Consider the following 26,018-nt stretch of genomic DNA (forward strand, 5'->3'; position numbering starts at 1 on the left):
TATGGGGAACACTCGCCTATGGTACTCTACAATTCCCACTGCATGATATAGCCTGTAGATACTGAAATCTGAACACACACGGAAAGCCTCCTCAAATGCATGAAATGTACCTAATTAAAATGTGTACATTCATATAAGTTATCTGTGCCTCAGTAAGCCATCACAGTGATGGAGCTTGCACAAGATCAGGTGCCTGAGCGGTCTCACCTTCACGCAATTCCATAATAAAAAGTCCCTAATTCCAGACATTTGGACGAGTCATGGGCGTCAATGGTTGTCCTGGCCTTTGCAGTCTTTTCCTCTAACTCACGTCACGTCACACCACACACACACACACACACACACACACACACACACACACACACACACACACACACACACACACACACACACACACACACACACACACACACACACACAGTGTTGAGTGCTCGTAATTCTTCCAGACACACACAGGTAAGCAGCTTGCACTTTCTTTGCCTCATTACCCCAGGGACCGCACTCTGCTGCAATATGTTTGAATGTGTGCACTTTGCAAGTTAAAGAGTGTGTGTTGATGTTTGTGTGCACAAAGTGGGTGAGAAAGATAAAGGGGGGAGGGAGGGGCTGTATACAATTTACCCAAAGACAATACCAACAAAAAAACTGAGATTAGCACCCAGTAATGGCATCTGGTCTTGTTTTAGGGTGAGTGTGTGTGTGTGTGTGTGTGTGTGTGTGTGTGTGTGTGTGTGTGTGTGTGTGTGTGTGTGTGTGTGTGTGTGTGTGTGTGTGTGTGTGTGTGAGTGTGAAGGTGAGAGCTCATTAGCTAAGTGGTGTGTGTTTAATGATGAATGAGGGACCTCCGCCCTCTCCTCCTGCACTCTGACCCCAGCTGCTTCACTGGGCTGATGTGTTTAATTAGATTAGATCGCACACAGGCAACACTTTTCTCAAAACACATCCACAAAATGTCTTAATAGGAGACAGGCCCAGCAGCATCCTTAACTGAGATACAGGTGTGTGTAATCAGTGTAGTGCATGCACACTGATGGGAGCATTGTTCTTCCCGTTTTGTATTTAAAAAGGTCAGAAAATAAGTGAAAACACCCGAAAGGACGTTCTTAAAGTCCAAGACCACAATTAAATTCAATTAGATATATGACAAAGAAAGCGGCAAAACCTCCTATTTGAAAAGCAAATATTGAAAATATTAAAAATGACCAAATGATGATAAAAAATAGTTGTTTTCTCTGTGAATGTTTGATGGGAACTTTTTATTGTCATTATTAAATTATTATAAATCCAATGTTAACCTTATTTATGTCCAACACTAAGGCAATTTTTACATGCAGGAATTCTATTAACACATTATCTTACAGTTAATAAATAACATCCTAGCTTAAAAAATAAATGCCTTAAAAAAGTGATAATGTTTGAAGAAAAGGAAAAAGAATTGGGAGACAAAAAGTGTGAACATGATTAGGGCCACATGAAGAAGGAGTTAGATGAATGAGAGAACAGTGGGACATTTTTAAAAGTCTACATTGGAAAAAAAGTTTTTTGGGGAAAAAGTGATCTTTTTACAATCTGAAATGTAAAACTCGACATTTACCTTCAATGAATGCTTTCACTACAGGACTAAAAACTAGGACATGACTACCCTCTACTGGACAGAATAAGAACTACACCCCTGAGACTCAAACCAGCACACAAGGCACTCTTCAATACATTCATTATGGGATACAGGACATCAGGGGAAAGTAAAACACCACACCTTGGGAGGCCAAACAAGGATAAACCGAAACATTAAATGGTAGTTTTCCCACTACAGTCATAAAGCATGTAGAGAAAATAGTCTTTGGCTGCGTGCTAAAGGGGCGTTCAAGTACAACAATGAACGGCCTGTGTTTCCAGCTTCAGAGCATTGTGATAAGACCCTGCAGCGGGGCAGAGGGAAGGCCGGCCTGCAGTCACCAGCGTGCGTTATGTCAACACAATGAGAGTTATAATTCACTTAGCAGAAGTACTGCTGTAATGTGACTGAAATAGACTGAGACTGGTGGTTAAATGTCTCTGTTACACTTCATGATAGATTATAGACCTCAAGTTCAAGTGGAGTTAAACAGAAGTCAAAGGAAAGAGGCAGACTGGAAAATATGCCTCGTAATAGGAAAAACATGCTGCAGGATTCAAACTGGATTAAAATATAGATAAATACTACTTTAGTCTGAGTTTCTGTATCTGGATTTGTGTTGCACCATATTAAACTCTGTTAAATAGGTCAATTCAGTAGTAATTAGCAATGTTGTTATTTACATTTTATTTTCATGAAATACATTTAATGTATTTTCTGTACTGATTAAAACACAAAGTAAAACACAGATCTCTAAAAAGGTATAGAGGTTATTAATTAGAGCTGACATTTTAGTTACATACACAAAAATAGCTGAACTGGCTTGTTTTGATTACTGATAAATCTTTTAAAAGTAATTCAAATGTGCAGATTTTTTTCTGTCAGATATGATGGTACATGTATTGTATTCTTTGACCAATTTGATGTTAACCCACCTTTGCCTTTAGCTTAGATTAGATGTACTTTAATGATCCCAAATTGGGAAATGATGTCGTTAAAGCATGTTTACAAGGCATTGCACAACTCAAAAAAGTAAAAATATAATAATTACACATAAGAACCTTTGGAAAAATAAACACCTTACTAGGAGCTTCTGAACTGTGTACTCTAACATGAATTTCATGCCACTTTTGCAACGCGAGGCTAAAAGAGGACAGCAGATTTCTCTCCGAGCCAATTACTCAATGTTTACAATGGCAGCAACACCCCTGATAGGACGAGCGATGCATGGACCGTGAGGGACACACACATTTACACACTCTCCAGAGATTTGGGGTAGTGAACTGCAAAGATACACAGCCAAACAAATACCTTGTGTCTGGATGGCAAACATGGGAAGTGGTGATTACAGCCAACACAAGCAATACGATACAGAAGGAAAGAGTATTGATTCTGCGCTGTGGTACCTGCGTCTGCTTTCGCTACATCATCTGTGATTATCGGTGAGTAAATGAGGGCAAATGTTTAAATGTGTTGAATCATCCAACCACACTGACGACATGGGCAGCATCTTGGTAACTCATCATCAAATCAAACTGTATCTTCATTTTCCATGAGGCTTTTGGTTTCCTTTCCTATTTTTAACGGGGGCAATTACTTGAAATTGGTGGTAGTTCACTTTGTGCAAAAGCTATTAGCCGAGCACTCAGAGGCCATTGAAGGAGCTGGATTATTTTTAAAATGTCAAACTATTTTTATTCTTAAAGTGATCTGCAGTAAGTTAAATGCAGGGGTGCAATCAAGTTCCTACACCCATGCAATGTCAGGAAGAGATTAAGATCCTAAGTGTGATCATACTAAAGAACTCCTAAATGAAATATATGCTTTAAAAGCCATAGAGTGAGTTTGAAAAAGTGTGAATAGATGCTCAGATAATCATAAAGGAACAGTGTTTAGGCGGGGGGGGGGGGAGGGTTAGAGCAAGTACGCTGGCTTTGCATTTAGATTAAAAACACTTTTAGTCGAAATCCACACAAAAATCCACACTTTATGCTCAAGAAAAGAGGAAATAAAGCTGCCAATGCAACCTCCATTTGTGCTGTCTCTACAATAGTGTGAACATGTGAAATAGAGGTGTTGTCCACTTGTATGTCTCAGTTAAAAACAAGCATTTATTATAATCGTCAGAATAAAAAGGTATACAGTAAAAGATTTACTTGGCTTGCTTACCTGGTTGTTTTGCAATTAGAAAATATATTAAATTGTGCTAGATTGAAAAACTGAGAAAGGGTGCAGTACAACAATACCATTTAAAGGTTGAAAATATGACATAACATTCATCAGAAATGCAACTTCATAAGCACTATCCTTCCTTCCCATTTGTCCAGGAGGTGGCAGTGGAGAATGACAGTGCAGTGTTCAACCTCCCCTACTGTGAGAAGATCTTGCCCTCACAGAATTACATGCCCTATTACCATCCTCCCTTCCTCCCTCTATGATGACCCACTGGCCTGCTGGACAACACTTCAGAAGCATTTCATCAGAGGAACAAGTCAGTGCTTATTGTCTCTAGTTGAATAATTCCTATTTGGACCACACACACACACACACACTCCTAACATGGTAACCCGCCTTATTTACATCCACTCTTGTTCTGTCTGCTCCTCCAGTCTGATCAACTCGGTAGATTTGCTGGGATCTTGGCCATCTGTCTTGGAAAGCAGAGTGTAAATCCTTAAAGAGCTCAAACTCAAACATGTACTTTGACAAGAGAGAGTGAAATCCACCAGAAAAATCCACCCTGCCGAGTCCTTAAAACAAGCCTCCTAGACGAGGACATTTAAAGGAGCGGTTCACTTCATGATAACATGCTGTCAGGATGCTGAACCCTCTTCCCCTCTGGTCTCTAACTTACTTTCTTATACAAACACATACACACACTCAGCACTATACCTACTTTATACAGAATAGTACAACCAACTGCTGCTAATAACACTCATCCTCTAGAAAAGTGACCTGTTTTTCATCTGTACTTGCTGTTACTTTGTTTTGTGCCTTGTTATTGACTCTTCGCTGAACTGGTAAATATTATTTTCTTAAGTATTTCGGTATTTTACTACTTGGCTTTAACTCTAACATTGTCGTCTGAGAGATCAGGACTTCGATCATCGACAAAAAGCAATAGGGGTTTTTTTTTTTCATTCCATTTTTTGTGGGGGGTTTTATGACACATAGAAGCTTCAGAGATCAACATTTGGGGTATTAACTGGGGTATTTTATGTCATAGAACAAAACAAAACATGAAAACTTCTTAAGCATGTCTTAACCTAAGTTTGTATGGAAGTGGTAAACTCATTTCCGGGTTTTAAGACACATTTCTGTCCTTTACCTATGGCATATTCAACAATCAAGTTGACTGAGATTAAAATGCTGAAAAACAATACAACGTTACCCTTCTTCATCATTTGGTCCAGAGGGAACCTGATGACTCATGAAACCAAAATGCCTCACAACTAAAGGCTGCAGGAATTAGAGATTTTAAATTAGGTTCTTCTCTTCAGGAGGTCCTACTAAACACCTTCTCGAGTGACCTACTTCTACAATATATTCAATTAGCAAGTCAGCCGGCAATAATACTGGCACCGTGGCCACCAGGGACGAAATCATTCCTACTCAGACAACACAGAGGAAGCAGCTGATATCATATTACAATTTAGTTTATAACAATGAATGATGTGTGGGGAGAATAGCCCATCGCTCTGACAGCATATGTCCACAAATCACAGTTCTATTCCTATGTGGGATTTATATTATTTATTATTAGACTGTAGGAATCAGTCAGAATGATTTCCTCCCATATGCAGTTTTAGATGTACAGGCGAATAATGTATACAGATCAATTTGATAGTGACGCTGCATTAAATGTCCTAAACTTGCACAAATGGATGAAATGACAGTGTGTATTTTAAGAGGTCTTCCTAATAGTGAAGAATCAACAGAGTATCCCAACATCAGTTCTCCCAAGCTCTATGGCTTTTATCAGCAAATTCTGTTTGGTTTTCACAGCCCGCAACGTCTGCTTTGTTCAGGCTCACTGCACTCATCACTTCATTTCTAGCAGCTGCCTGCTGCTGCTGGAAATTAGGCTGTTTTCAGAAGAAAACCCACAGTACGCTACCAAAACACAGCATCAAATAGTGATGAATTCTGCTCAACTGACAATTCAGAGTCTAGGCTTCAGGCAGACATTACATTTGTTAAAGCAAACAATCCTGTCATGACAAACAGTGGGTGTGGATCGCTCCTCTATGACAGCGAATAATGAATACCAAAACACAACTCTATCTCCAGTCAAGGCCCAGTCCTTGAAAGGAATCCATAATTGTTGTCCTGCAGGTCTGACTTGTATAGGCACATTTGAAAGGTTGGAATTCAAAAGTAGACAAACCAAACTATGGGCTCTATTTGCATGTAAGTTAATGAGGACATATTATTCTAATTTTCAGGTTGATATTTGTATTTCTACTGTGTAAAGCTTTTTATTTTTCTCATACTTCCTGTGCCGCACCTCTTTTCACCCTCTGTCTGAAACCACAGCCTAGTCTGCTCTGATTGGTTAGCTGGCTGCCTTTGTTGTGAATGGCCAACTGCTTAGAGATGTCCCGCCCCATAGCAAATCACGTACAATGTGTTGGAGTGCTAATCAATATAAACGCAAGTGTTACATAGTGATGTCATTATGTTACAGAAGTAAATAAAGGTGTCCAATCAGGGTGTTTCAGGGAGCTTTGGGATTTTAGCCTTTGCAAACCATTGACATGCACAAAAACCTATAACACAAAAAGGGGAAAGCTCCAAAAAGGCAGAACTGAGCCTCTTCAACATGTTGATCTCTGCGCAGTGCCTCTACATGTACCTGATTGCCATTCAACAACCTATGTGATTTCTCTTTGTGTCCAACACAGCACTTTTCACTAACCATTGTTTCCTGCCTTCAGCTGCCCTACGGCATCCTCTCATTTCCTCTCTCCACTTTCCTCACTCGCTCTCTCCATCCCCAGCTTCCCGTCGCTGTTGGTTGGCCAGACACCTGCTCACAAAGTCTCATTTTCTCCCTCTGAGTCCTCCACCTTGTTATTGTCACTCTTTATCTTTTGCTCTACCTATCCAGATCTCAGCATGCCTCTCACTGTCTCTCTCTCTCCCCCCGTTTCATCTCTATGTCTCTCTCTCTCTCTGTCTCTCTCTCTCTCTGCATGCAGCTCACATGCTCTGCTCTCAGCACCAGCTCCATCTATCCAGGCTGCAGTATTGATGAGGGAAGCTTTATTAGCTGAGCAGTACAAATCTGCTTGCCAAAGATCAAGTCTCTGAAATCCTTGCTAGCCTGTACAATTCATTACATACTAACTATCAATCCAGCAGGGCTTACTTCCTGAAATAACACATCTGACCACTCGTGTTCATCGATAGCTACAGTAGGTTGACTTCCCAGCACCCAAGGGAATCGATTCAATTCATTAACAGAGAACCTTTTTGTTACCGCTTACTAATCAATAAAGCATCATGAATCACCATGCCAAACTGATCGTACACATGAGTATCAACAAAAAATACATGACTAAATGTACTGTATTTACAGAGCCTAAAGCAATCGTAGCAGTAGTTCCATATTTTGGGCTTGGCAGTTTTGCACTTCCTTACGGACAAAAACAGATGAGAATATTGTTACCACGCTCATGTCTGTAACTTAAATATAGGAAGTTGGAGCCAGCTTAGCTCAGCATAAATGCTAACTTGATATTCTAAAGGACCGTTGGTACGGTGATGAAGAGGTGATGGTAGGTTGATTTGCCAACTAACTTCCATTAAGCTAAATTAACTCAAGCTATACACATTCACTTCCCGATCCATAAAAGTTTATCTTATCTCATCCCAAAAGCTTCATTTTAAATGAGAGTTGATTTGATTTTCTCATCAGACCTTTGGCTAGAAAGTAATTATCTTCACCAAACATGAACTGTAATTCTCATCACACACACTGGTGATATGCGGTTCTTAAATCAAACTAAACCTAAATGACAGAATTCAGAAAAATATGGAGAATGTATGAGCACAAAGCGCTGAAGATAAAGCCTGTTTACTAATGTTATACAATGCTACGTGTACATATGTTTGCATATTGCAGTAAGAATGCTTCCATTCAAGTGTGAAGCTAATTTAAGCACATTTCTTAATTGTGAGAAATAGCAAATAAGGCACTTCCATCAATTGTTTTGGAGACATTAAACTTGGCTACACCATTGTTTCTTAGCATTAACCAACGTGTGATTTCAGTAGTGACAGACTCCAGATTCAGCTTGCTGCGTGCTGCCTGTGAATAAACCCTGTTGAGTCTCTGCACAGTGCTTTAGCTGGCTGCCTACTCTCATCTTCAGTCAAAGACTACGGGCTGTGCAAAACCCAGACAATCAATGCAGTTTACGGGGCAATGTGCGGGAACATTACTCAGGTTAGAGTCAGCTCGTTTCATGCAGAAAGGTCCATAATGCTAGGACTGGTACTGCTCGCTGACAGATATATATCCCAAGAAGAATATTAGCATTTAGACTCACCAATGCTCTGCCGGCCATGCTATGACTAATGAGTGCTATTTATCTATTGCTGCTTCTATATCTTTCACCTTCACAACCCCAGCATGTTTAAATATGCTTATCCAAATGTATTTAATCTACAAGGCAATTCACATCAAAGCATTAGCCACTTAACAAACTGACATAAACTGTCATTGTCTTGTTTAAAAACCATGAAACACATCTCAATCTGTATTCAACAGGCAGATCAAACGTTTCATCTTTAATCGAGGTGGAAAGTTAGGTTGATTTCCAGCCGAGGAAGGCTACATATTGCACGTATGGATGACAGGTCGAAGGTCAATAAAAGGCTTGGAAGTCAAACGCTTGCAGGAACCTTGCATATGTATACGAAGCGTTACCGTAAAGGGCCTAAATACAGAAGCTTTTTATTTTTAAGTCATTAAATATGCATCTCTACCCTGCCATTAATCATTGTTGTTCCTTGTACTCATGCCGACTCGCTCTGTTATTATTACAACTTGTCTTCTAGAGTCATAGAGCCAGTGTTTCTATGGTAACATGCACAACAAAGGGCATGCGGGTCCATTCATCTCAAGTGACAGCCATAACTCAATAAAGGGAGGGATGATAGAGTGAGAAAAATAAAAGGGAAGGTGTAAAAGCTATGATCCCTCGCTAAACAAATCCTTCCAGAGAAATGAAAACTGTTGTCCTGTGTGGCTCCTGCAGCACCTTGCATGAGTTGTTGGTATTAGTTAAACAAATCCCACTAAAAACAAAGTGACATGGTTGGGATCTAACAAACTGTAGGGAGAACTGAAGATAACATGGCATTAATCTGTTTATTTGCATGTTTAAATACTGAAGTAGAGTTATCATCATCCGATTACACACAGTATATGATGTAGCTCAAAAGATATCAAATTCAAACATGCTACAATACATTAATTCCATTTATAAAGCTGCTGTCAACATGCATTTTTTCTAAATATCTCACCCCCTTTGCACCATCTCTCTAGCCTGGCTCCGGCCTCCTACGTACTTCTCAATTTTCATTTCCCTTCAGAACAAATGAAGTGTAGTACGAGAGTCTGGTAGGACCAGGCTACCACCTCTCCCCACTCTCCTCTCTCTTCTAAACTGTAAACGCATCTGGAACACATTATAAAATAATTTGGGCTTCACTCAATTAACTTGACTTTGACTGAGTATACGCTGACTTTTGGTTGCTTTTGGCACATATCAAAAGATTTCCCGTGGTCAATGGAGTCCGTAGACTCAAGCTTGACCAAAATGGGATTCTTTTGGGTCATAACCTCAAACCTGGCCTGACATTTCCGACTACTTATTGGAGGACATGAACACCAATACTAATATATATTTTCTTCATGTTGTGTTGACTGAACATTTTTCAATTTTGGATTTGGAATGAAAAAACAACAATTGAAAATGTTACCCCGACCTTTAAGAAATTGGGATTGATATTTATCGCTGCTTTCAGAAAAAAATGAATTAATCACTCAAAATAAAATTGGTAGATTGATAATAATAGTTGCAGCCCTGTACAAAAGCATGTCTCCACTGACTATAGGCTGAACGAATTGAAAATCTCTGATGGACATTGCTAAATCTAAGAGTAAAACAAGTATAAGTTCCTCAGCCTGTTGGATCAGAAAACAACTCAGCAGGCTCAATAGCAGAAAGCTTTTAATGCCTCAACTCCTATCGAATATCTCTCACACAAACAGATTGACTCACTAACTGACAAACATATTATATAATACTTTTATCCAGATCATCAAGATAGATTAAAGGAACCACTTACAGTTGATGAAGTATAGAGATAGGATCAGATTACAGTGTGCGGGCAAAAGCCTAAACTTCAATAGAAGAGAAAAAGCAAAAGCTGGAGATAGTATATCAAAGTGAACTTAGTATGAACTTTTCTTTTGGGCCACAACCAAGTTCAAAGCCTCTTCCATTCTCCACCTACAGACCCTGCACATCTATACCTGCACACACACAGAGTTATTTTAGAAGATAAATCCAAGGAAATAATACCAAAGCCCGACTGCGCCTACAAATCACAACGGTGTCTTTGAATCTTTCTGGCATTGCTCCAGCCTAGTACACAGTTTTTGGTCAGCACCCTAAAGAGAAGTTTTGAAAGCTGGAAAAAGGCTTTGAAGAACACACTTGTAGCTGCAAGGCCAAAAGATCAGTGTCTTGCTTACAAACACGCTCTGCTCAGCAATCCACACTCCAACATGTGACTGATCCACCGCTTGTGCTGATGATGTTAATCGACAAAAAAAGAGCATGTGTTCCTGCAGAGATGGGGTTGTTTCCCTCTGGGTAAATCAGTAACCAACAGCTATCACTGTTTTATTTAGTCTTTTAAAAAATGTAACTTCAAACTCAAACAACATTTATTATGTTTGTATCTGATTAATGGTGTCTGAGATACTGTGTGACAGATACAAAAATACTAATCCGTCATCCTTTGATTGTAACAGATTCAGTAAATAAAACAGCTGTCAATGTCATCACTCTAGTGCATCGGCAAATAAAGTGTTTACATTAACTCGTCTAATAATAGTGAGGTGCTTTTTATATATTTCAAAAATGATTAAATTATGCTCATTTTAATATATTCAGCCTTAATAGTTTATGGAAATACATTTTGCTTTGAGTTCAATGTTTACGAAAACATGCTAAGTTGTTTATAGTTATAGGTAATATTTACCCAGTTGATCATATAGGTTTAGCCTGTTAGCATGCTAGCATTTGCTAATATCGACCAAACACAGAGTATGGCTGAGGTTGTTTGCGATGACATTGACAAAAGTCAATGATTGATTCAAGTTGAAGTTGGCACTACATGATTCAGGCGATCACCAAAAGCAGTATGCAACTATAATTGATCCTGTAGGGACCTTTAGTTAGATGTATTTTCCCTGACAATACATCCAATGGTTGTCAGGACATTACCCTTACAACCAAAAATGTCAACCTGCTGATGGCGCTAGGAGAAAAGTCAGGGAAGGTCAGTAGAATTTAAGGGCACCATGAATGTCCATCCTGTAGTTTTTTTGATATTTCAGGCTGGACCCAAGAGTGGACTGACTTACAGAGCTTGTCAACTAAAAAACAGAGTAGCAAATCAGCCACAATCTGCCAGGCATGCAAGTGCAATTGATGCATTTAATGGGTAAGCAAGCATGATTGCCAAAACAACAAAAGGACTTAAACATCTGCAGGATTTCAATCCTGGTGAACAGACCAAAAAAGGAAAAAGTTGCTGAAGGAGCCACACACAAGTGCAGAGCAAAAACATCTGTGACTAAGATCACAGTCTTAAAGACATTAGACTTTTTGATTAAATCTCTTCTCCCTAAGACTATGTATGTTAAGATAGCACCCAGTCAGTGTGTGTGCACTTCTTAGGGTTGTGAAATGTGTGTAGATGCATCCGTGTGTGAGGGTCTGAATGAATAAGTTCAAACATGGGAATCAGCCTAAAATCAGAAGAGATAAAAGTTGAGTGACAATGCAACGACTGAACCTGAGTACACACTGCTCTGAAAATGAAAGCCTATTTTTGTTGGAATTGTGTGTGTGTGTGTTTTTGGTTACTAAACACAAAGCTCGCCTCAGCTGTGTGAAGCCCTTCAGCAGAGGCCAGGCATGACTCTGGATCAAAGAAGATCTAATTCTTATAAATAAAGTATTTCTTTATGTATGTGTGTGTGTGTGTGTGTGTGTGTGTGTGTGTGTGTGTGTGTGTGTGTGTGTGTGTGTGTGTGTGTGTGTGTGTGTGTGTGTGTGTGTGTGTGTGTGTGTGTGTGTGTACTTGCCTTGATACCACGGTGACCTCGGCCTGGATTAGCATCTGCTAAATGATGAGCTTATGTAATTTGCTTCATTGTACAGCTGAGATAAACAGTCATTCGACAGAAAATAACAAGACATTTTATCAATTTATTTTTGACGTCATTTAACAAGCAAACTCAACCTGGTTTTAGCTCCTCAAATGTAATAATTTGAGCATATTCCTTGTTTCACATCATGAGAAATTGTATAGACCAAACTATAAATAAGGAACATTTGAGCAGATGTATTAATAATAAAATGTATCACTGGTTCAAGGTAGACTCCTTTTATTGTGGCTATCTTTAAGTATAATCTTGAATCAAGAGACATTTTGTTACTCATTTTCTGTCCCTGCTTAATCCCCGACAGGGTTAAGCCCTACTGTATATATCCGAGCATACCCTGGGGAAAAGGCCACATCCACAACATGTCACCAATCTCAAGCTACCACTGAGTTCATTTGTTATTGACAAGAAAGCTGCTTCTAAGGGATAATAACATCCTGAAATAGGTGGAAATCCAGCATATTGAATTTCCTCACCACTGACGTATTGTTGTCTTAATGAAAATCAGAATAACTGGCTTTATGATGGGGGTCTTTTTGCACACATCTGTCTGATCTATTTGAATGTGCAGGTGTTTGGGAAATCCAGCACATTCTAGCAGCAGACACACAGCAGCCCCCTGGGGTGGGCACACTGTTGGTATCACCTAATTGATGCCTTCTTCGGCTGCCGTGACGTCGCTCCAATAGCATCGTGCCATGAAGTAAGCCCCCACTCTACCCACTCCAATTCGCATGCACTTTACAGAGACACTGCGCTGCTCACACTCCAGTCAGATGCAACCACAGACACCATGGAAATCAAGCTGAAACACCGGTGCATCTGCAAGACTGCCTAATACGACCAGACACACACTAGGAAACAATAATCTTACAAATTCAACAAAAGTTACATAATCTAGCCCCATGTGAGAGATTCCAAATAGGCTTTTCGATAGAGGGAGGTGTTTTGGTTCTTATCAGTCTAGTACTGCTGCAAAGAAACGAGCTGTCACTTTTACAACCCCCTGTCAAAATAATCATTCAGGACAGGAGGCCATCAGTAGTGGAACCCAAGAGAGGCAAAATAAGGCATGAATCTACTGTATGGAAGTGAGGTCGTTTTTTTTTAACGAAAATGGCAACTTATCTCACTCCAGAGTAGCCCTTCTGTCTGCTGAAAGTAAACGCCTTTTGCCATATGTGCGCACAGTCTATACTGCCGACGTACCAGCAGCACCACCGGCGTCACACGGTGAGACACCCGCTGCCAGAGAACCAAACCCCGGCAAACAAACACGTTACTTTCCCCACGTCGTGCAGTCATCAAACGCCGCCGCCCTGCTTACCTCCGATGGTGACCGGTTCTGTCTTTCTTCCCCTTCGGCCTCCTTTTTCTGGCCTGGATGGCCATCACTGCCGGGGTGAGGTGAGGTTTATCAACGGGCATGACCAACGTCCGAGTCCGGGGAAGGGTGTAGGAGGGACCGGGAGAGAGAACAAACACTCATCATTAGGCTTTAAAGCTGGCGGGTCGTTTGGTGTGCCCCGGTAGGTTAGCGACATGGGTACCTTCCACCACCTTCCATGAAAAATATAGGCAGTTAGTGTGATAGCATGGTCAAGTTAGAGGCTGAGGGATACGCACCTTTCCTGGAGCTCATGTTTCCTCCTCTTCCCCTCAGCAGGAGCGGGCAGCTCAGCGGCAGCAGCCGGATTCTCTGTCGCTCTCGCGCAAAAATACACACACACACACACGCATACACACACGCACACACACACACACACACACACACACACACACACACACACACACACACACACACACACACACACACACACACACACACACACACACAAACTAACACACTAACCTCTACGCGCGCTCCCTCTGGCGGCAGTCGTTTGCAGTGGCCTCTTGGACCTGCACCAATTTGCACAAATACATATTTTCCTCAATTTAATCATATTTAACAATATAACGAGTCCAAAATGTGTATTAGCCTATGGGAATTACCTATTTAACATATTTATCCCATTACTCTACCATAAAAGTTGTTTTCTTACTTTTTAAAGAAGGAAGCAAATAGAGGTAATATTGAACTTCAATTAAAAAACATGAAATAAAATGAACTTTATATAATTGACTCTCATTAGTGGAAATGAACTGAGATTACTTTTATTTTTGTTTACTGAGGTACAATTCATATTTAACATTTGAACTTGCTTTATTCTTAATGTGTTGGTATAGCTGATGTCACACATATTTATTCTGTATTATTGAGAATTAGACAAACCTAAGAAGACGTCATACCTGATGTGAATTCAAATTAGATGCAATACAACAGTGATGCTTGTGTGGAAGAAACCCATAGACTTCCTACTACAAAAGTAGCTTATATGTTCCATCTGTTCCACTGTGAAACTAGGTATGGTAGGCTAGTACATGTTTTAGGTACTTTAAGTATTTCCATTGTATGCTACATTCTACTTTTACTTGATGACAATTAAGATACAGTGCCTTTGGCTCCACTAACTACCAAAGTAGTTGCTAACCTTTTTCCATTGAAAGACTGATGAATTAATAAAGTAACTGCTGCAACTGTAATGTATTTCACTATGGCAAAGACAAAAATGAACAGCATTACAGAGAAAACGATAGTCTGTTTGGGAGGAAACATATGGTGACATTTTCAGAAGAGATTACGGTGTCATATGATTGCAAACAGGGTAACTACTCCTGCTCAATACATCCAACATGTCTTTATTATTGGTTCACCTTACCATTGCAATTCCCTATTCCCAATACCCTCGCACATTGAAGAGATCTGTGGCGTCTAATGTCTATTATTGGTGAAAAGGCATCGCTGGGATTCGAACCCAGGATCTCCTGTTTACTAGACAGGCGCTTTAACCATCTAAGCCACGACGCCGATATTAAAGTCTATTATCGCAATTAATCTGTATCTCCAATTAACTGCGGGATTGTTAAACTTGAAGTAGGTTGATCCCATTTTGATTAGACTTCGTGTTTTTTCTTGTAATGTTAAAACCGATTAATATGGGGGAAATTTATGTGGATTCAAATATTCTACAAAAACAATCAAATCTTTCTAAAAAAAATGGCAAATTGTACGTCGGTTATCACTCTAATTATACATTTCATTTTTATTTAATTGTATCTTCCCCTATGTATTTTTTGTACACGTCTGCAATGCTTTGGATGTGTTTTGATTTGAATAAAAACGTGTTGATTTGTTTTTCCTTTCCATTTATTTTACTTGTATTATTATGTGCCAAAACTAGCTGCATGATTGACAGGTCTTTAACCAAACGTTTGCAGTGGGCGGGCTCTATGGTAGGATCTGTTTCCGGAATAAACCCCCCCCCCCCACACACACACACACACACGTGTGGTAAAGCTGTGTTTCAGGCTGTCCGTATTGAATATTATCAGAAGCAGGTAAATTGCATCAGAGTTTTGTCTAGAAACAACATTTGTTTTTGCTTTATTTCCCCCGACGTATTAGCTTAGCGTTGCTCTTACCAATGCTAGCCTTAGCAAGTGTTGTTAGCTAAACGCGAGAATGCGAATGCGCTAGCTGCTTTGCTAACTTTTGAGTTGCCAGCATTATTATGTTCATTATGTCTTTCCAGGTTCTTCATCAAACTCCACTCCGTTTACAAGTTCCTGCAAGTGTTTGGCAGCTGTGCAACAAGAAGAGTTACCCTGATCCACATCTGTTTATTGCAACCTCAGCTCCATAAACTGTAAGTCCTTTCAATCGCATTGTTTTGTAGGCCGGTGATGTGAGCTCAGTTTGTTGTCATTACTCAATCAAACACTGCAATGCGAGACATCTGCAGGTGAAGTGGTTTTAAATGCAGCAGTTAAATATTATCGCTTAGTCATCACATAGTGTAAGAACTGATGCAAATGAAGCCAAGGTTGCATTCATAGTTTTGGTTCACAGTTTAGTTATTGTTTTGGTCGTTAGAAAGAGGAAGACCGCTAAAAAAAACATAACCTTATTTACATGGTGGTCGATGTTGTAAATATAGCAAGGATTCAGGAGTCTTGCTGACAAATCATACTTGCATCCACAATAACATTCATAATATAGTCTGCATACATTTACATTGTATATATCTACATAAAAATAGTCAAACTTATTTCTCTTCTTGGCACCAATTTGTATTTATTCAGCAGACATTATGCGATTATTTTTTATAGTAGGTGTACTTTTCAATAGAGTACCCTTTTTATGGTCTTAATTCTCTGTTCTCACAGCTAGGCTCTGATGGCCGAGCCTGAGCATGTCACCGTCCAGGTTGGAGAAAAGAGAGGCTGTCCGGAGGAGGTAGAGAAAGACACACCTTCAAAGAAACCCAAAGTTGAGAAAGATCACAAAAATGGAAGCCCTCCAGTCAAAGATGAGGAGGAGGAGGAGGAAGGGCCTGATGGCGAAGCGGTTGATGGAGAGGAGGAGGGTGAAACCTTTGCAGACATGATGAAGCATGGCCTCACTGAGCTGGATGTGGGCATCCTGAGGTATGTCAGTGACCATGAGGGCTTCTCTGGAATCCTGAAGGAAAGGTTAGTCCTTTAGATGGATAGATATTAAATGTATTGGTATTATTTGTTTCAGTTTGGGTTGTTTAACAGATCATTTGTTTTTGGTTTGTCATCAGATATTCAGATTTTGTGGTGCATGAGATCAACAAACAAGGCAAGATCGTGCATTTAGATGACCTCACCGTCCCTGCAGAGGCTGAGGTAAGATATTGGATAACATGTCAATCACCAGTGTTTTTAGGCAGACCTGTAAGCTGCTTAACATCCTCCTGAATCCCTCTTTCTCATATATGTTCACATTCTATGTATTATTTCTGTCTGTGTGAAATTGTTCAATTGGAATTTTATCATGTTGGTCAATTCTGTACAAAACATATTGTGGCATTTGTCCGTCTGATAGGGATTTTGTTCAATTTCCCCCTGTTAATGGGTTTTTTGGGGGATGTTATCCTTATCTGAAGCAAGTCATTTAAAGAGGGGTGCTGTGTGCTGTACAGATTGTAAAAAAAAACCCGAGGCAGATTTGTGATATTGTTCCATGTTAACTTGACTTAGCTTCTCTATAACACTATCATTGAGTTTTTAATATCATGGCTAAATGTATCAGTGGACAATAAGCATTTACAGTTTTATTTCTTGTTTTCACCCTGTTAAATTCATTATACAAGTACACACGGTGATACAAATAACTTCTGTTACTTTGACCCTGTTATCAAAGGAAATCTTTGTGGAAGCGACTATCAAATGATGTTTTAAATCTTTCTTCTAAATTAGGAAGCCCCAGAGGCTGAGCCAAAACCAGAGGAATGTGACGTGCTAACAGAAGAGCAGAAGAAGAAGCTTGGCGAGCTGCAGCTCTTCAAAAACAAAGAGGGCGAGGTCTCCATTGAGGTGAGTTCACACTTCCTGGATCCCTTTTTACGATCCCCAAAAACCCATTGGGAGTTATAAGTGATGATCTGTCTCTTCTCTTAACATCTCTAGGTGATGGATGACACTAAAGAGAAGCGGACGCTGGTGCACAAAGCCATCAAGACACAGTTTCCTGGCATTGAGACAAAGACCGAAGAGAAGGACGGACGCAAGTTCATCGTGGCCTACCATGCTGCTGGGCAGAAAGCTCTAGCAGGTATGTGCAGAGGACACGGGACCAGACGTCAGCTTTACACTGTTTGGACAGGGCTCTTGAACAGTGAATTAGTTTATTAATATGTCTACATTCAGCTCTTCTGCTGCAGTGCATGTCTACAGAGCAGAAAAATGTCTTGCATGCACTAATGCACGTGCATGACCAAGACACCTGCATGATTCTGCTCTGATCTGTACTCGCAGTGTTCTTTAGACAAGTAGATTTATGGTTATCTTTCAGAGCAATGCTGATTTCTAGGTATTGACTTAGGTTGGTCAGAATGAACACGATAAAAGAAAATAATAGAAGAAGAGATTCAATTGTGTTGTGTTGAAAAAACCTGCACCGTTGCTTAAACCATTGTAATACCATGCTCCACTCTCAGGCACATGCATGAGATCTCATCCCTGACATCTCACCCCACAGTCTTAAAACATCTTTTACTTAGTAACATTATTCTATCCTCCTTTTGCTCTTCTCTGGTGGATAGAAGTCAAAGCAACTGCAGGTAAGAACCTATTCTCCACACACCTCAGAGGAAGTGGTTAAAGCCCACACGGAGTTAGGTGTTGGTTCCTAGGAAAATGCTCTTTCATTAAGTAATTAACATTTGAACATTCCCCCTTTTTATTATACGCAATCATAGATTTGTTGAATATAAAGGTCACCATGTGGAAATACATCTGTTAAGATTGACCTAGAATCTTAAAAGTGTATTGTATGTTTTTAATCTGTGAATTATTTAGCTCAACAGTTTTTACTCTTGTTTTTAATTGCAACCTTTTTTTCTGTGTCCATAAAAGCTCCAAGGAAACACTTCTGGCCCAAAAACCGTGGCAGTTTCTGCCACTTTGTCCTCTACAAGGAGAACAAGGACACCATGGATGCTATCAATGTTCTTTCAAAGTTCCTTAGGTCTGTATTAAATAAAATAAGAGACAGATTGACAGTTATTAACCAGTTGAAATAAGCAGCATTGTATAATTATGCGTGTCTTTCTAGGCTAAGACCCAACATGTTTTCCTACATGGGAACAAAGGATAAGAGAGCCATCACTGTGCAGGAGATCGCTGTGCTCAAGTGAGTGTGTAATGCTTTCATTTTATCATAACATTAATTACTTTCATTTCATTTTGTCTGTGTATGTTTCTGAATAAGCAGTTCATGTTGCATCTTGTCAGTGCTGGAGGAGTTCCTGCTGTTACTACGCAGATGATCTCTGGTTGAGCAGCATTTTGAACAGGATTAGTAATTAAATACACTTTGTCCCTGTCCTCTCAGGATCACAGCAGAGAGGTTGTCTCACCTCAACAAGTGCCTCATGAACCTGAAGCTGGGAAACTTCTGCTACAAAAACCACCCTCTGAAGCTGGGAGAGCTGCAGGGCAACCACTTTACGATTGTCATCAGGTCAGCAGAGGGTATTTACGTAGAGGTAAACTAAGCTGGTTACCTGTAACCAACCAGGGGTTGTGTATCCCACAAGTATGTTGTTATTGTATAGTGCTTTCTTATGATATAAAGACCAAAAACAACCTACATTAGACTGATGGCTGATATCTGATTTGCAGTATTCATCATTCTGCAAAAAGTAATGCAGGTCACCATGGCCCATCTGCTTTTTTAATTATGATAAAAAGAGAATTTAAAAGCAATCAAAACAAAGCTTTTGTAGTAGTCAACACCCCATATAAATAATGTTGTCGCTTTCCATCTGAAACATAAGATCACTGTTTCTCTCATTTTCAGTTTTATTCTGCAGGATAGTATCTTGACTGCATATAAGCAGGATATTTGCACGATCATGTTAAGACTTGTCCTTATTCTAGTCATCCAAAATTCTCATATTGTCATGAAAGGGCCAGATGGACTAGTTAACATCCTCCATGTCTACAATACAATGACTCACCCAAAAAGAACTTTCAGTAAAATCACTTCGTCATGTTCATACCTTTTTCATTTAAAACGCATAAATTCTCTGGTTTAAATATTGTGTCCCGTTTTTGTTTAAATTGAAACATGATGTTGTTCTTCTAGCTTTCATTTGGGAAAATACTCCTTCATTGAAATTATTCAGGCATAATGTGTCTGGTCTTGACTTCAGTGATACATGAATGTACTTCTCATTACGGTTTTATTTGCTGATTTATTTGTAAATCAGGAACATCTCAGGGACAGACGAGCAGGTCCAGCAGGCCATGACGTCCATCAAGGCGACGGGCTTCATCAACTACTACGGCATGCAGCGCTTTGGCACCACGGCTGTGCCTACACAACAAGTTGGCAAGTAAGGTCAAACACAGGGATGCTGACATACATTGTGATTAGGTTATTAGGGTTCATTCAAGTATTTTACTCCTTTTGTTTTGGTGCAGGGCTATCTTAAGAAATGACTGGAATCAGGTGGTGGATTTAATTCTGAAGCCCCGTCCTGGAGGTAAGGACCTTTTTTCTCACGCAGTTTTTGTCTGCTCTAATGAAAAAGTATCTAAAACTCCATCTGCTACTTTGTTCAGCGGAGAAAGAATTCCTGGTGCGCTGCAGGGAGGAGTGGGCAAAGAGTCAAGACCCCGAGGCAGCCCTGAAGAAGCTTCCCAACAAGCGCTGTGTGGAGGGGCAGCTGCTGCGAGGCCTGTCTATGTATGGCAAAAAGAACATCGTGACTGCTTTTGGAATGGTTTGTGCTTTTCCTTTATTAATGATGCTAATTATGGGTGCAACAAAATATAGATGAAGCAGCCAGTCAAAGTGCTTTTGTAACCAAAATGACAATAAGATCATTGCACTGTGAAAATGCCTGATGTGTATATATCAATGTAAACTAAGTTTGAATCAGGATGCTAGTCTTAAAAGAGGGTTTTTAAAGGGCTAAAATAGTCTTAAATACAATTTTCAGTTTCAAAAATGGATCGTCTTCTGTTGCCTTCAAATAATCCAGAAGGTTGTCAAAGTATTCATGTCTTTCTTGGTAAAAGACCAGGTAATAAATGGGTGTTACATTTCAATCTGTTATTTTAAAAAGCCTTATGCTACCTGTTAATAAATAAACCTAATATATCAAATAATAACAATGATCTGTTTTATTAAACCCTTTATGGAAAAACATCATGTAAATAAAGCAGGTTTCCGATATTCACTGATGAGTGTCTTATTTTTTCAGATCCCTCGTAACAACCGTCTGATGTACATCCACAGCTACCAGAGCGTGGTGTGGAACACCATGGTGAGCCGGAGGATCGATGCCTTCGGCCTGAAGGCTGTGGAGGGGGACCTGGTGCTCAAAGGAAGTAAGAAGACCCCCTGAAATGAAATGTCTGCTATGGCTCAAACTAGAGTTCTACAGGCCCCGAAAGTTTTTTGGGGTTTTATAACTCAAACAGACTAAACGGACCCTTGAAAATGTCCCTCAAACTGCATATTGGCCTAGTGTTCACAAAATGAAAAAGCTGCCTTCTGATGTTCTGTTTTGATATGTCCGTGTAGCCACAGCGCATGTGCTGTCTGCAGAGGAGGCTGAGACTACCTCCATCCATGACACCGTGATGCCACTTCCTGGGTTTGATGTCATCTACCCCACTCATCATGGTAAGAAGGTGTTCTTGGTGACTAGGAGTACATTTTTTAGCATGCGACATTAAAAGATAACTGAGAAACGGCTTTTAAGCTCCACAGGCCTAAATGGATCAAACTTAAATCAAAAACTGCTAATAAAAAGCTCATTGAAAGAAATGAGTAAGTGTGTTTTGGCAAAATCAGAGAAACAGAGTTCACGTAAATCTTCTACAAAAAATGAATAAAGGGAACATTTAGAGCGGAGCTTGTATTTGTCTCTAATGTTTGTGTCTATCTTTTTTCAGTGGGTAAAGGTTACAGAGAGCTGCTCACTGCAGACGGGTTGGACATCGATAACATGAGACACAAAGTGAAGGACTATTCTCTGGCTGGAGCGTACAGACGCATCATCATCAGACCCACTGATGTCAGCTGGTGAGTCGCTAATCAAACACCAGTATTGTGGCGGGCTCTAAGGACATCATTCATCATTGTCTGTGGTTAAAAACAAGCAAGCAATGTTTCTTCTCTGTGATGTTTCACCTTAATATCAGTAGCACTTGGACAGTTTTGTCGTTGAGTTTTTAGCTGATAATTGATTGTCACAATTCCTACAGTATATTATTTCATAAATCAGCAATGTTGTACAAAGCCCTTGTGCTGTAATATTAACCATATTGTAACACAGAGACTGTTGTGTACTGCAGGTATTTGAATGATTTACTTAAGTTATTCTGTGATTCCTCTAACCCGGTGTGTTGTGGTGTTCCTCTCTGTTTGTTGCAGGGAGGTGATCAGTATGATGACCCCAGGATCTCCTTGGTGCATAGTGATTTTGAGATACTGGAGAAGAAACCTGCTCCTGTTTTCAACAAAGGTAAATGAACCTTTTTTTCCCTTGTACCAAAAAATAGAAACTAACTAATGTAATAGGAACATTTAATTTAGGACACGGTTGTAGCATGGATAGGACACTACACTACATGGTACATCAATTTAAACCGAATTTCACCGAAATTTTGATCCGACACATCACAAAACCTACTTTTTTGACAGTCCTTTTTGAGCTCACTGTATTTCTCCCCTTCGTCCGACAGAGGGGAAGCATCGGGCTCTGAGGATGGAGTTCTCCCTGCCTCCATCAACCTACGCTACCATGGCAATCAGAGAAGTCCTCAAGCTGGACACAAGCATCAAGAAACAGACGCAGCTCAACACAACCTGGTTTAACTGAGGCCAAAACACACTCTAGCTCAAACCGGACTGCTGCTGCAGGCTGAAAAGCTCCTACTACTGTGGCTTCTTACTCTTGTGAGCATTTTAAGTGGTGTGTGTGTGTGTGTGTGTGTGTGTGTGTGACTGTGTGTGACTGTGTGTGGGAGAGAGATTTGGCTCTATGTGAAGCCAAACAGTTATTTCTTTGAAGTACAAAGAGCAACAATTTACCATTATTAAATTTTTTTAAGTGTTTCTGTCCTGCGATGACTCAGCATATTTGAAAATGGTTTATGAAGACCTTGTGCTAACAGGATGCTGCTGCATAGAGTGCGCAGCTTTGTACAGAAATAGGAGTTTTTGTTTTTTTAACCTGAGCGAAATGTGTGAATGTAGTGAGTCTTGAAGCAAGACATTAAAAAATGTTGAGTTTATAAAATGCAGTGTTGTCTCTGATTGTTATTCAGTATTGTGTATATGCTGATCTGAATCATTGTTCTTTTTCCACGTTTAAAAAAAATATTCAGAACAATATCACTATGGTTGTTGATGGTTGTTAGAACTGTACTCCCAAAGGAAGGTTTCTAGCAAACATTACAAACACTGTCTCCCTCTACTGGCAATCAGACTTAATTGTGCTTCCAACGAAGGATTTGAAATATATTTTTTAGACTTGTATCAGTCTGCTGGTGGTCAAACAGTGGAGCTGACCATCTGGCACTGTGATCCGCCAGCTGGCAGTGTACAGATACCCTCTCGAACAAAATACAGTTACATTAATAATCTTCCCCCCTCGGGCTGTGTCTGCCCGTCTGGTTTTGGATCATTTTATTGTTATGTTTGGATACTATTTGTAGCGTCTATGGCAGGCTGTACCAAAAGAGATTTTACCAGATCTGGACCGAAAGTAATCATAAACTCCAGAAAGCTCTGGAAGAGGGATTATCATCTTTATTTCTTAACTATTTTTTTTTACCCAATATAGCTTTTTGTAGTTCAGATGTCATGGCACGAGATCCAAATGTAAAGAAAAGGTGATGCCACAAAAAACAAAGATGGGACCACTAAAAGGGACTGAACCCAAGCATTGACTGTTTTCTGAGCTTGATTATCAGAGAAAAACGAATGAATTCATCAACATGTAAAACTATTTTTCGTTGTATGGGAATATTCTTGTAACGTGTGAAAAATTGGCCAACTGAATTAGTCTGTGAGGGTTATTTTATTAGAAGTGTATATTAGTGCTGCAGTTAAGAAGCTGGATGTATAAATGTAAAACTGTTGGTCTAATCTGTCCGTGCTGAACAAAAGGCTTACAGATGCTGGAGTAATTCCCAGTCATTAAGTCAACATCAGATAAGGTTAGAGTGAATGAAGAGTACAACCATTTAGGGATTTCATGTTGAGTGAATGCACAACACAGACTTGTTAATGTACCAAATGCAACATCATTTTATTAATTAATGTTAGAGAAAAATATTAAGCTCAAAGGTCCACTTACAGTAGTAGCTTTTCAGAGCTTTCCAACACATCCTCTCCAGCGAATGGTGCTCAGGAAAGTTTGTAAGAGGACCCTTCAGGTTATTATTTACACTTTGACCAAGCTAAATAAGTAAAGATCAGTCCAATTAAAGTGAAAATGTAGTTCTAACGATGTGACTAACATTTAAATCTGCAAACAAGCAGTCGAATATATGCTACATTTTATAATGTCGATCAAACAGACATTGCGCAACAAGTTAATTACCCCAGAAAACTGCAAAAATTAGCTTAAATAATTCTGATTATTCACTCCAATTACATGACTACATTGACCCATCTTCATTCTTTTAAGGCATAGCACTATTGAGAGCCACGCAGTTGTCATAGAAGATCTGGAAAGAGCTGTCGACATAGGTTACCCTCTTCAGGTAGTCCTCCAGCTGCTGCACCGTCATCTCCTGGACCTTGTTATCCTCCCTGTCGTTGAGCCCGTGAGCTGCAAACGCAGGAAACTTTGAGCGCTCGGAGAACGGTGCATTGTGGTCAAAATTGATGCAGCAGTAGGCCGACCACAGGTAGGTGGGGATACCCAGGCGGTTGATGTTGTGCCGGCGGATGTTGTGCCCCGAGGTGGTGACCCCGGTGACCACGTACGCGGTGCCACGGCAGTAGTTGTTGAGCCGCCTGCGAATGGTGTGCTCGTGATTTTTCCAGGGGCCAATATTGAACTCTCGAACCTGAGGGACCACGTTTGTCAGCGTGTAGGTGGCCGCTTTGTCATCGATGTCAGCCTGGTGTTCGTCCGGATTCAGCTGACCACGTTCGAAGATGACACTGTTGGAGTAGTCTTCAAGCACGGCCTGAGCATCCTCAAAACTCTTGTGAAGGTTTTCTGAAGGGAACGGCTGCATCTCACGTGAATCAGACACTATGGAGAGCTGTGGAGATAAACATTTTACTCAATAAAAACAAAAATGTATGTTTAAGTAAGTAGATTCAAACTATTCTATCATAAACATAGGACAGTATGCTTTAACCTACCTGTGGTTCATACATCCAAGGCACGTCCTACCTTTTTGGAGCCGTCCGAGCGCTTGAAGGTGTATGCAGAATAAATGGGGATGTGGCTGAAGGTGTCGTACAGGGTGACGTATCGTGGTTTGCCCGCATAGTACTGGCAAATATTTCTAAAAGACTTCTCCTTTAGCCCTCGAGGCAGCGTGCCCATGTACAGGAACTGTTTGCAGTTAGGAGAGATGTTTTCCTTCACCTCTGCTCCTGCCATCACAATGACAAGAACAAAGATGATCGATTGATACGCTCTGAAGACAATCATCACAAAATTGTGCCGTTTCCAATCCACAGAGCTTTTAATCCCGTGGAAACGTCCTCCTGCTGTGTGGACTTTGCCTCCTCTGTGCTTCATACTGTCCCAGCCATATTATGCAAATTCTTATCTTATGCACATTAGCCAAACCATTGCCATGTATGAAAATCCATCGATGGCCAGCACAGTTCAGAGTGTACGTGTATGTCTAAAAGCGGTTCAAACACACCTAATTTCTGAGCCATTCTGGCTAAAGTGGCATCTTTTTAAATCTAAATGATATAGGAATTAAGTAATCCATGTACCAAAAACAAAACTGAACATGTAATAAAGGAAACTATCAATCAAGAAGAATGTAGACACAATAAACCTTTATTTCACAGCACACATATTGCTCCATTTACCGTTTTCCAATGGATTCTTTAAGTTTAAAGGACTCACTCTCAACTTCTTGGTAGATCATACTTATTTATTTGAGCAAAGCTGCTGGATATTTCACCACCAAGCTCCTTTGAATATGTTAGGTGTTAGCCCCAGAAATCATTAACTATTACAAGTGTTAATGGATCCTCTCTTAAAATCACATGTTTCAATGTACTGAGCATGCACTGAGTATTTGCTATAAATGTGCTGGTCAACCCAAAAATATATGGAGAATGTCAATCTTTTT

At 40.1% G+C, this 26,018-nt stretch overlaps 2 protein-coding genes, 1 non-coding gene and 1 pseudogene across 4 annotated transcripts in view; 1 reads left to right on the forward strand and 3 right to left on the reverse strand.

Annotated features, from left to right (window-relative positions):
* LOC134876073 (SRSF protein kinase 2-like) overlaps positions 1-13,746 on the reverse strand; it is a 58,307-nt gene extending 44,561 nt beyond the window's left edge. The window contains 2 exon segments of the mRNA XM_063900921.1: positions 13,417-13,483; positions 13,716-13,746. Of these exon segments, the coding sequence (XP_063756991.1) occupies positions 13,417-13,483; positions 13,716-13,731 (83 nt within the window). The 5' untranslated portion in view covers positions 13,732-13,746.
* A 1,180-nt stretch (positions 13,747-14,926) lies between these two features.
* On the reverse strand, positions 14,927-15,000 carry trnat-agu (transfer RNA threonine (anticodon AGU)). Its single transcript has one exon. It is a non-coding gene; the product is annotated as a tRNA-Thr (tRNA).
* A 401-nt stretch (positions 15,001-15,401) lies between these two features.
* Positions 15,402-22,982, forward strand: pus7 (pseudouridine synthase 7). 2 transcript variants are annotated; one of them, XM_063877334.1, is made up of 16 exons: positions 15,402-15,530; positions 15,725-15,838; positions 16,359-16,664; positions 16,760-16,844; positions 17,418-17,534; positions 17,628-17,772; positions 18,576-18,687; positions 18,775-18,852; positions 19,054-19,182; positions 19,934-20,059; positions 20,148-20,209; positions 20,289-20,449; positions 20,933-21,059; positions 21,256-21,357; positions 21,630-22,201; positions 22,422-22,982. In XM_063877334.1, the coding sequence occupies exons 3-15, from the start codon at positions 16,369-16,371 to the stop codon at positions 21,761-21,763; spliced, it is 1,674 nt and encodes a 557-aa protein (XP_063733404.1). In that variant the 5' UTR covers positions 15,402-15,530; positions 15,725-15,838; positions 16,359-16,368; the 3' UTR covers positions 21,764-22,201; positions 22,422-22,982. The 2 variants fall into 2 exon arrangements, with proteins under 2 accessions (XP_063733404.1, XP_063733411.1); XM_063877341.1 differs by having other exon boundaries at positions 16,363-16,664.
* Positions 22,983-23,475: 493 nt separating this feature from the next.
* On the reverse strand, positions 23,476-25,422 carry LOC134883037 (endonuclease domain-containing 1 protein-like; annotated as a pseudogene).
* Between the last annotated feature and the right edge of the window lie 596 nt (positions 25,423-26,018).

The sequence above is a fragment of the Eleginops maclovinus genome, chromosome 2, assembly GCF_036324505.1.
Source record: "Eleginops maclovinus isolate JMC-PN-2008 ecotype Puerto Natales chromosome 2, JC_Emac_rtc_rv5, whole genome shotgun sequence".
Taxonomy (NCBI): Eukaryota; Metazoa; Chordata; class Actinopteri; order Perciformes; family Eleginopidae; genus Eleginops; species Eleginops maclovinus.